We start from the raw sequence: 12,101 nt of genomic DNA on the forward strand, positions 1-12,101 counted from the left end.
TATGAGGATCTTTTTTAAGTATTCATGGGTGGCTTTGGATCGTAACCCTCCCTAATACCAAGGGTCCACTGTAATCTCATTTAGTGACCATAATGTTACAGTGTTTGACAGTTCCAGAAAGAAAGAAATATGTTATTAGGTTGCAGTAATAATGAAAAATGGCCACGTCACCGAGAACATCAGTTAGCAAATCCCACCGGTTTTCAAATATACAACTGGAGAACAGCTAAGATAGTTTGTAGCAACTCCTGCTCCTGGTCAGGAATCATCTGGTACAGCTTGTACTGCGCACTTGTATTTTCATTGGATTTTGACGGAGCAGCATTCAGTGTGCTTGAATAACCCACATGTTCAGCTCTTGGAGCTCATTAGCTCTATATTTGACCTTTTATTTTATTTTCGGTACTGAAGTTCTGCCAGTCGTACCTGCAGTTCGAGAATCCTGGGTTCAACCAATTTACTAGCCTCTGAAGGCGACGGTTTGGGCCAAATGACTGGAACAAACTGGTTCTTCCAACAGGACAGTGACTAGATGCACACACACACACACACATATTAAAACTGCTAATATTCAGCTTCAGTAATTCGACATAAATTGCGTCCTTTGTTCTTACAAGTCGGAAAGCAATCAATTTCAATGATCTGTGGTCAAATATTTACTTAGATTAATGAAAGAGGTGAAAGAAGTCAACAAAAAAAGTACCAGTTACAGATTTATGTAAATATGTGAAGATGTAAAAAAAGAAAACACAACAATTTTGAAGTTGTGCCTCAAATTCTACTTTTCAAAAATTGCTGAATTAGTTTCTTGACTTATCAGTTCGCCCTAAAAAAAGGAATAAATCTTTAAAATTCCCAGAGAGATTATCTACAAACACAATGCCACTTACCTTTTCTTGCAGACTTTAGCCTCTTGTTTCCTTTTGCCTCCTCCATCTTCTTCCACATGCAGACTAAACGGAGCCTGTTATCGTTTTGTGTCTAAACAAACTGTAAAGAGTCGAAACTACAGAAACCGACAGACCACAAAGCAAAAGTGAAGATAAAGCATTAATTTATTTCATTCTCTCACATTCTGATTTTTTGCAGTCAGCATCCTTCCCTGTAATGGACAGAATCAGTAAAAAAAACCAACAGAAAACAGAAGAAGGAATTTACACACAAGCTCAAATCTGACTGGGACTCTTCCTTAAATGAGACACACATGGGTTTTTAAACCATCCATAAAATCTGTGGGATCAATAAATGTTTCGTTTAAGAAGCCAAGGGCTGACTTTCGTATATATAAATCAGCTCAGAGTCCAAAAGGCATAACCTTCAAAACCAGTTAGATTTGAGGACGCATCATAAATCCAAGTCTTCCAGCTTTGTGTCCAACCGGGTGACATTTTAAAAGAAAACCTCAAGACAGATAAGATACAGCCTCGAAACTCACACAGCTGACTCAAAGGAAGGAAAATAATGTTAACTTGAAATAATCTGCACCTCTGGACCATGCTAATACCGTCAGTGTTACTCAACAAGAACTCTGAAAAGTCTTCCCGGTGGAAACAAAGTCTAACAAACATCCAATTATTCACAAAATGACAAAAGAAACGGAGTTTGACACCATATGAGGCAGACCAACCAAGATATAATACTTTTATGCACACTTTTAAAAGAAACAAGAAAAAATATATCTGTATTTTTATATAACACTTACTTCTCAGAAAAAACAATGACGGTTCAGAAATGATTTGACCTCTTGTGAACTCTAAAAGGACGGTCATGAGGAAGATATGCTGAGGAATTATTTGAAGTCAACCTGATTTCAGTCTGGATGACGTGACTAAACCAAAGATGTCGTTTTCACAGATGCGAACCACGTTTACGGTACATCTGAGTGTTTGAGTAAAGGTTCTGTTGCGAGATTCATTGTTGTTTTGGGTTTTTCATTACGAGCAACAATAACTAAACCAAACTAAACCAAAACGTCGTGATGTTAATTAAACTTACTCCTTGACAATTTACACAAAAATTTACAAGAAACTAGAGAACCTTCCACATTTAATCGAACCCCTGGTAGAGAAGGATAAAAACGGCTTTTAGCAAAATCTAATTTTTAAGCAGAGGAAAACAAAAAAAATATTAACATTACCTGGAAAATAAATCTAAATAAAACCTTTTTTTTTTAACTGTCATTTTTTTAAGACACAGAAGCTCGCCTTTCTTATTTGCTGTTAAAAAAAAAACAGACAAAAAAGCACAACATTTTATTAAGGCGTATGCATTTTGATCTTCAAAAGTCACATATAAGGAATAACAGAAATAGCCACATGCTTAATCTTGCCAATATTTGAAGTGGCTGAAATTTTTAAAATAACTATAACTTGTGCACAGTGTTAATCCAGGTTTAATCTGGTGGGTTGGTTGAGCTCCACATCAGAGCTCAGTTATTAGATTTGCCATGAAACAATTAAATACATGAAGAACCTATGATGCTGTTTTCTCCTCCACAGGCCCTGGAAACCTTGTTAAGGCCGCATGGCATCATGAACGCTTGGAATTACAAAAACTTAACTAAAATCCGGTAGTCTCTCTGCTAGAAAAAGTTGCCTTGATAATATTTTAACACCATCAAGAGCCAAAGCTTTTGGCAAAATTAACTTTCGTCCATAACAATCTCCATCTCCAGATGCTCCTACCTTGTGGCCTTATTAGAGGACTGGGTTTTGTCAAATAAGCAGAAGAGGGATGTGCAAAATACGAAAGGCAGAACAGAAAAAAATATATTACTGCAAAAAAACAAAGAAACAAAGAAACAAAAACCTCATTTGTTTTGAAGTGTTTTACCAATCCTTACCAGGGTTGCCTACAGGTGTAGAAGATACTGAATACATTTGGAAATCTTTGATCAAACACCTGCAGAGAAAGGAACAAAAACTGACTAAAAGTTAGAAAAGATAGCAGCAAATGATGCAAATAGCGAAAGGCAGCTGAAATAAACACACTCAAACTGATCAAAGGAATTGTGGCAACAACGTGCAAGTCCAGCATCAGAAGCAGCCTGGCAAGTCCAAATAACTTTTTCTTTTTTTTTACGCCTCTTTCTCGGGTTGAAAACATTTTCTCAGAGTGGAACCGCAGCCACCAGCCAGGACTTACAAGATGGTTAGTGTAACATATGGTCAGTGCAGCAGAAGTGCTTTCTTTCTAAGAAGAGTTAGAAAAATATATCTATTCAGATTTAATCTGCCAATAAAGCACTTTAAACTGACCAAGGGACGTCATTTCCTTCAGCTGGCACAGTTTGTTGAGATTGGAAATGTATTTTTCTGTAGCGATGCAACACCAACATTCCTCTTAAATTAGAACAACTAAAGCGCAGTTGAACTTCCTCAACATTGATTTTCTTTCTGTTTCATGAGGACTGTGGCAGCTTGCAGGAGATGTGATTTTTTATTTAATCTTTTTTTTTTCCCCGTGCGTTCGCGCTCAATGTTTGACTTTTGCATGCAAACGAGTGTGATTTTTTCTTCCAGTCAGTCTGTGGGGGTGTGTGCGTGTGCAAAGGTCAGTCAGCAGCTGTCCTCCAAGGCATTGACGACTTGTTCCAAAATGTCCGGGCACCGGTCGGCGATCTGCTGCAGGACCTGATTGGCGTACTCCTGGAGCTCCGCCTCCTCCTTCTCACACAACGCTAACTCCGCCTCCAACTGAAAGACACACAAAAAAGGGAGGAGAAAAAAGTAAAGATTTTGTGACTTTCCCGTTCCAAAAACCTTTTGGACATTGGATAAAAAATATGAACCTTTAGGTAATTAAACGATACTCCAATCTTATCTGTAGGTTCCACAAATTTTGAAACCAGTTATTGGAGTAATATTTTCCAATTGTGAGAGTGTTGAAGGCCAAATTCTTCCACTTCACAATCTGCAACTCTTGGATTTTCAAGGACAAATTACTAGATATAGAGTCAGAAAGCACATTTTGTGAATATTACTTCCCTGTAGAGATTTATGGCAATGTTTCAAAACTCAACAGCATCATACCATTCCTACTGTAATAAAGCAGATAAATAAGAAACGCCAGTAAAAGTGTGTGTCAAGACCGGTTCTTCTGAGACCAAGACCAAGTTCGAAAGTTTAATTTCAACAAATATTTCAGGCAAAAAATGAAATTTTGCATAAAATGCAGAAACAAATGGAAAAACGGTTCAATTAACCAAAACTACTTCTTGGTGTTAAACTATTGGTGATCAGGAACTAATAATATTAGTTTATTATAAATGCAGCCATGTATTGAGTCACATTGTCAAAACTGAATCAGTTCATATTGCACAATAGTTGTATGAAAAATGTAAAAAAAAAAAAAAAAAGAGAGAGATTAGGCTAATGAAGATTTGTCATATTTAAAAAAATTCATATGATCCTCTAAAAACAAATCATCAAAGTATCAGACATTAGAAAAACTTACTGTACTGGACATATCAATAAATTATTAGGCATTTTAATATTATCATTAGTTCATGCAGAAAGGCAAATCGCCTCATGGGGAATTCTCAAATCCACCAGAGCCAACAGAATCCGTGGGATTTACAAAAATCACCTGGCCAACAGATTACAGGAGCCAAGTGAAAATATTTTCTCTAACATATTTTCTGTGGATTATGACCACAGAACAACGAAGGTATGACTGAATTTATTGGCTTGATGAAACCAGATTTATTTTTCCCCTCTTCATCGGCTGCTGGTTCAGAGTTTTAAACGCAGAGCGGCGATGCTGATGCACCGTTGGAAAGATCAGAGATTAAGGTGCAAACTCTTAGCCATGGCTAAAGCACTGTTGCTGCTTTATGCATATTATTATTTAGCTGCTTAGTGTTTCCATTTCCTTACTAAGTAGGAAATCGAAAGAGGTCTGGAAATTCAAACATTTCCCATATACAATGAAAATATGTTTCCATTCTTCTTCAGACCTGGCCAATAATTTCAGCAAATCCTAAACTTTTCCACAATTTTCAAGACTACTCAAGAGATGAAATTGTCATTCAGACTGATAAGATTTAGAAAAAGTATATCTCGAGATGGTTACACGCCCCCAAACCCACCGACCCCAACACCTCCAGTCTAGAGCAGGTGGAGTGGGGCATTACCATAAGAGAACCTGTCCCCCCATAGTGATTGCATTTCAGTCTGTTTTAACGCTGCTATGAATGTAGATATGCATCCATAAAGCGAACTAGATTGGGTTTGTGGGTGGGGTGTGTAAGACCCAATTGCAGAGTCTACCCCACCCCCATTGCCCAATCCCAATGCCCTAAGCACTAAAATTGAGATCCAGGACGGGGCTCAAGAAGGCGGGGGTCGGGGGTTGAGCTCCACCCGATGCCTCCCCCCACAACCTCTGCTCCAGTCCAATGTGGCGTAGAGTACCATGGAGAGATGTTTGCAATTTGACACTTCTAAGAGTGTTTGAAGTCAAACACCTACAAAACGACTCCTCAGATTATAATACATGTGAGACGGTGATCTGAAAAGACCAGAGTGCAGCTCCTTCTCTTCAAACGGACGGGAACGTTTCTGCAGCAAAGCAATGCTGCTATTTTCTTTGGCTGCGGCGGAGCTGAGACGTCAAATCTAACCGGCGTAATGACCAATACATCTGTATCAATAAGAGTGCCGCTGAAACATTCGTGTAACACAGGCCTACATTTATGATGGTGTGTGTGAGGCCTGGGTCAGATATTGGCAAATATCCTGTCGTTATAGCCGAACCTCTTTATTCTCTTCTCATCTCATAGCCAGAAAAACCTCAGTGGTATTTTATATTACAGTGGCGTTATTCATGTGTAAAACTGCTCCAAGCAATAACATTAATGATTAATGAAACTCTGCCCATAAAGCACATGCATATATTGCTGATTGTCCATATATTGGGTCATTTTTATTATTGGAGAAACTGAAATTGTTGATTTTTTATTTCCCCCCCCCCCCCCCCCCCCCCATTTAATTGCAGGGTGTGTTTGAAACTTGGCCCACACCAGGGACTAAAAGTCAGGACATCTAAAACCAGTTTTAAACATTTCTATTAAATTCTGGCTCTTCTCAGTGCTTCACTTTGTGCAGCACGATTTCAAACAGTTCAGCTGAATTTAGTCACGACCAAATAAAAACATACAAAATAAAACTCGTATTCATTAGACTACTTATAGGAAATAAAAACGGTGTACATTTTTTTCCCTCCATGCATAATTAATCACCATCTTAGATTTAAATCTCCAGTCTATTTACTCCATAAAAGATTTGCTGCCACTGTAAGTCCGTTCTGGAGAAATAGCTTCATAGGAAATAATTAGCGAGCTAACATTTAGTTTGGATATTGAGAGAATCTGGAGATTTAGCTGAGAATTCAACTCGCCAACAAACCGTTTGTTACCCCGTGAACTTCTCATGCAACCTCAAACCTCAGCGGATTTTTCTGGGGATTTTCTGTGACAAATGAACATAATGTGGTGCGTGATTATGAAGTGGATGGGAAAATGAAGAAAAATGTGCTCCATTTTTCAGATTTTTATTTAATCTTGATAAACTACATTAGGTTCATGGTTGTAACGTTAAGAAGACGTCGAAAAGCCTGCAAAAAAATGTAAGAAGGGCAACAGAAGATCCTGAACGGAGCGATGCGACTTGTGGACGGTACAGATGGTGTGCAGTTTGGGGGGTTTTGAGGACTTTATGATCCATTTGACCTGTGGAAGAAGCTGCTTATTGTCCTCTCAGTCGCGACCGAAAGAGCCAAGCTGCTTTACGGAAAGAAGTCACTCAAGTAATTTGTGATGGGGTGGCAAAAAGTCTGGAACAGAGCGGTTTATCCATGGCGGAGGCACGGCAGCAGCATCGTCACCTACATCTCCATTTGTAAAACGTGGCGATAACAGATGAGGGCTTTAATGTACGTAGATGAAGGGAAAACAAGAAAGTAGAAGAAAGGGTTCAGAGGAAACATGCAGGACAGTTTAATGCCATGTTAAAAGAGCAAACGCTTTGGAGACTACCCCCACTGCACAGACCTAAACTTACACTCTGACTCATTCACTCTTTCCAGGTGATGGATATAGGAAACATATGCTTTGAAAATTTGCCGCGCACCATCCAAAAGGCTTTTGTGGATAACGTGAAGGATTGATTTTTAAATTTGGAGGGAGAAAATCGAAGCGCATTATCAAATCTTTGAGGAATCCCCGCCACATGACGGACAGGAAAAATTAAGATTTGAAGAAAAATGGGGAGTTTTGAGCACATAGTCCAACTCCTATCGCTGTTATCTACTAGGTAACAATTATCACCTTGATTTAAAAAAAAAAGTTCATCCTTTTATTAGCGCCGCTAGCCCTATCTGGCCACACAGACCTTTAAGAGTGTTGGATTGAGCGAGCGAAGGATTTAGACGGCTCTGTTTTACAGCGAAGAACAGTGACATCGCCAGCATCAATCTGAGCGTTTTTTAGGTAATTCAACTTAATAGCTTTGCATTTTAAGCTGCTATCTCCCAGAACAACACGGCAGTAAAGATAAGGTTAGAGGGTGATTGAGAGGAGATAATCGGTTTAGTGCAGCTTTTCTTAAGCGACCTTGACCCACGCTTGATAAAATCAGCCAAAAACGATAAAAAATGTCAAATTGGGTAAAACATAAACACACACAAAACTCACAGATTACATATAGTTTATACAAACTATATGTAAACCACGCAGGTTTTATGTTGAAGAAAAATCCACAACATATCTGCTTCACAGCTAAAAGTCTCAGGTGAATCCATAAAGTGTAGTGGACTTCAGTAAACAGACTGAATAAACATGGGAAAAGAAATTTACCCAACAATACGACATGGTTTCCTTTATACAAGATTCAGTAAAGACACAAATTTCAAGTTTTTTTAAACCCATAATTAAACGAAAATATAATATTTTGTTGTAACATTTTGTTCCATTACAAACTTTCTGTACTATAGGGACTATCAAATCCACTCAAGCTAGAAGTAATTTAGATGAACTTGAAGTCTAAATACGAGGTCAAATTTTGTTATTTCCCAAGATAAAAGTATGGAGGCAAGTAGAAACATGAAATATTGCAGACACAGTGATTTGGTTGGTCTTTCAATCAATAAAACTCTTCCAACAAACTGTTTCTATAAAAGCAGATCATTGTTCTGGGTCGGTTCTTTCTAGAGCAACAGAAAACCTCACTGGGTAGCATTGTTGTAACCTAAGAGCAGGAAAGAGACTACACTTTGTACAGACTCAATAAAATATAACAATAACAGATGCAATGCAATGTCTAATCTTGTTTTTTTAGGCTCAACTTTCAGATGGTGGGTTCAGAATTGTATAAACAGCATGAAACAATGGAATGGATCCGTCCTTCCGTATAACAACCAGTGGTAAACCAGCATGGCTCTTTCTGAGGATTACCGTATTTTCCGGACTATAGGGCGCACCATACTATAAATTGCACCTACAAATAAAAAAAAAAAACAATAAAAAAAAAAACTGGAAACGTACATATATAAGCCGCATCCGCTGGTATATCTCCACTGCAGAGACCCAGTAGAGGGCAGCGTCCTAATAAATCTGCTGGATTTATTAAGGTTCTGCGTCTCCAAAGCAGAACCGTGGATTCATTCATGCCGAGTTTACGAGCGGTGGCTCTATTTCCCTCCTGTACTGCCAGATCGATAAGCTGCATCATATGAGTTAGAAGAAATTTCTCCGTCGTGCCTGCTGCTAGCGTGTGCTTGTTCTAAATGAAAATTAGCACTTTCTTCATTGATTTCCAATGATTCACTTCCTGCTAAAGAGCCCCCTGGTGGTTGAAGAAAAATCCACAGAAAAGCCGCACTGGGCTATAAGCCGCATGGTTCAAAGCGTGGGGAAAAAGTAGCGGTTTATAATCCGAAAAATACTGCACTCTGAAGGCATCAATAGATCACAACAATATAAATATCTTTTAATTATTATGTCTTATTTAATCCTCAACACGACCAAAATACTTTGTGCGATGCTCCTACACAAATCAGACTAGATCTGCAAAATGTGATTGGCAGTGGGCTGGTTATAGACATTTTTTGATCTTTTTCTTGAGATACTGAACAATTGATAAAAACATCTGTTGCCTTTCAGAACCAGGTGTAAAAATAACTTTATTATTATTATTTAGCTGCAAAGCATAATTTTCTGGCTTCATCCCAGCCTGTTGTATCTTCCTCTTTTAAACCAAAAACATGAAATTAGGGTGCATCAAATTTGGGGGATGAACCGAAGAACAAACTGTGAATCCAGACCATAAATGCCCACAAAGATAAGAGATAAGATAAGATTTATTTGTCATTGTCATCAACAGATTACAACGAGATTGAGATTTGCTCGACTCGAGTTAAGATGCAGGTTATGTGTATATACGTAATATACAAAGATAAAGAAAGCAGCGATAATCAGTCCTGATAGCTGCTGAGGCTGTTTATGTTGTGCATAGTCCTTTGGTTTTATTAGCTTGTTAGGAAATATTATGAATATGAGTCTCTACTGCTGTTGATCTTGGAACAGTTTTCATGGCGTGGAGTAAGGAAAACCTGATGATCTTACATCACACATCCAATAAATTTCTTCACATACAAGTTAACGTCTTACTGGATTGTCTATTTTAAGCTTTATTTTTGTTTATTAAAGATATGAAGGTATTACATTTTAACAATGAAGTATAGTTACCTCTTCTGTGAGATATATGTGATGAATAAAATTGAATAATTCAACAATAAACAATTTTATTCCTTATTATCACGATGTATTTGATGATTTAAAGAAATTATGCAAAAATGAGTCAGTTTAAACTGATTCAAACTTGTGAAATACTTTGGCATAAAGCTGAGTTAAAACAGGACTTCTAATAACAGAGACTATAATAGGCGTCATAAATCAAATTATTTTATTAAGCGGTTTCTTAATTTTATATTCCAAAGAGAAAGTCCCATTTGCTGCTGAAAAATAAATGTCTTGTCTTTATCTATATCAAGAGTTTTACGGCTGAATTCGTTTCAGATTTTGCATGATGAATTTGAATGCTGTATTTTAAATCTGCTGCTGATCATGTTTCATGAAATCTCAGTGTGTGGTACAAAAAAAACTAAATAAAGAAATGTAGAAGATTGATATAAATGGAGAGCATCGAAAAAGCCGGAATTGTGCTTCCTGCCAGAATATGTGACACAGTATTTCAGTTTTTACGGCGACAGGTGAGGGAGCGCAAAACACGAGGTTAAAGATCCAATTCTGATTAACTGAGTGGCAGAAGGGTCTGAGCAAAGAAGGGAAGATGAAGGTGAAGGGGTTACGTGTGTGTCTGTTACACAGAGAGGGTCTGTTTTGCTTTTTTTTTACTGCAGCCATTAAAGCTCCATTATCATGATTGATCATTATCGGCCTTACAGCGACACACACACACACCAACACACACACTGCTGGAGCAGCCCGGGCCCCGTGTTCGTTCACACACAGGTTATCAGCTCGAGAATGAGGATGACAGGTAAAATGTGTGTATGCACTGACCTCCTGACACGTGTTGCAGGGCCTGAACCTCTTTGCAGAGGAATGCTAATGTTTTCCAAAGAAACCATAAGTCAGCAAAGGAAGATAGGAGCATGAACAAACACTCACAAACGGAGAGCAAAAAGGGGGGAGAAAAGGAAACAAAGGAGAGGAAGAACAAATGTATCATCTTACAATGGAGGATTTCTTGAGGACGGTTTTTAATTTACAGTAACTTAAGCCAAATGTTTGTATCCGTCTACTTCATGGCTGTTTATTGAAACACCAAATCTTCCTCGCGATTTGACTAATTTAACAAGAATGTTCTGGGTAGTGAATCTTGTGTCTCCTCAGATCAGGAACAGCTCATCTGGGGCTGCAGTGTTCTGCAAAAAGTATTCCCTCCCCTTACACTTCTTCACATTTTTTCACAGAAAAACTATAAACCGTGAGAGCAAAGTGAAAAGAAAAAGACAGAAGTTGTAGTTTGAATGCGTATTCGACCCTCTTTGATCTCATACCCCTTAATAAAACCCACAGCTAATTCCAATTACCTTCAGGGGTCACTTTCTTATTAAACAGAATCCAGTTGAATGTAATTTAATCTTAGTATGGATCCAGATGTTCTCTGACTGTCTTAGTGAGAACATTCATAATCAGGCAGTTTCATGAAGCTGCAGGGAAAACAGCAGGAAGTTTAAAGCAGGGTTAGGTTATTAAACGAAATCCCAAACTGTGAACACCTCACAGAGATCTGTTCTTCCATCCATCCCCAGAAAGTGGAAATAACAAAACACAACTACAAACCATAAAAAGACAAAGCTGTCCACCTTAACTGACAGGCCGGGCAAAGAGAACATCGATCAGAGAAGCAGCCAAGAGGCCAGTGGTAACTTTATAGGTCCTGGACAGATCCACAACTCAGGCGGTAAAGTCTACTTTCAGATTATTCACTGCGAGTTGTTGAAAGAAAGCCGTATGAATTCTCATTTGCAGACTTGATGTGAATATCGATGGCGTTAAATGCAGGCCAATCCTGGAAGAACAACCAGTGGAGTCTGCAAAAGTGGAGGCAAACCTTCAAGGTAGAAAACGACCCTAAACCTGCAGTCACAGGAGAACGACCTCGATGGAACGGCTAAGATCAAGGCATGTTCACCTGTTAGAACGGTCCAGTTTTCACAGATTCTCTCCATTGACTCTAACTGAGCTTTAAATATTCTTCAGAGAAAAAAAATATATATATATTGCACATTCTATATGTGCAGAGCTGGTGAGACAATCCCCAAAAGGATCGCAGATGTAACAGCAGGAATGGTGGTTCTGCAAAGTATTGACTCAGAGGGGCTGAAAAGAAACACAGGCCCGGCTTTCAGGTTTTTATTTGTAAAAAGATATGAAAGCCATAATTTTTTTTTTGGGGGGGGGGGGGTGATTTTTGTTGGCCTATTAAAAAGATGATGTAACAAAGAATACAAAGCACTGCATACACAGCAGCAATAATGCAGTATTAGGTAGCCATTGAGACTGCTGTATGCGG

General features: G+C 38.4%; 1 protein-coding gene across 9 annotated transcripts in view; it reads right to left on the minus strand.

Annotated features, from left to right (window-relative positions):
* Positions 1-2,173: 2,173 nt before the first annotated feature.
* The window catches only part of LOC114160803 (ELKS/Rab6-interacting/CAST family member 1-like), a 127,762-nt gene continuing 117,834 nt past the window's right edge, over positions 2,174-12,101 (minus strand). For all 9 annotated transcript variants that reach the window (XM_028043611.1, XM_028043613.1, XM_028043610.1 and 6 more), the window contains one exon: positions 2,174-3,695. In XM_028043611.1, coding sequence (XP_027899412.1) covers positions 3,558-3,695 — 138 coding nt within the window. In that variant the 3' untranslated portion in view covers positions 2,174-3,557. The remainder of the gene's footprint in view (positions 3,696-12,101) is intronic.

Source organism: Xiphophorus couchianus, chromosome 17, assembly GCF_001444195.1.
Source record: "Xiphophorus couchianus chromosome 17, X_couchianus-1.0, whole genome shotgun sequence".
NCBI classification, from domain to species: Eukaryota; Metazoa; Chordata; class Actinopteri; order Cyprinodontiformes; family Poeciliidae; genus Xiphophorus; species Xiphophorus couchianus.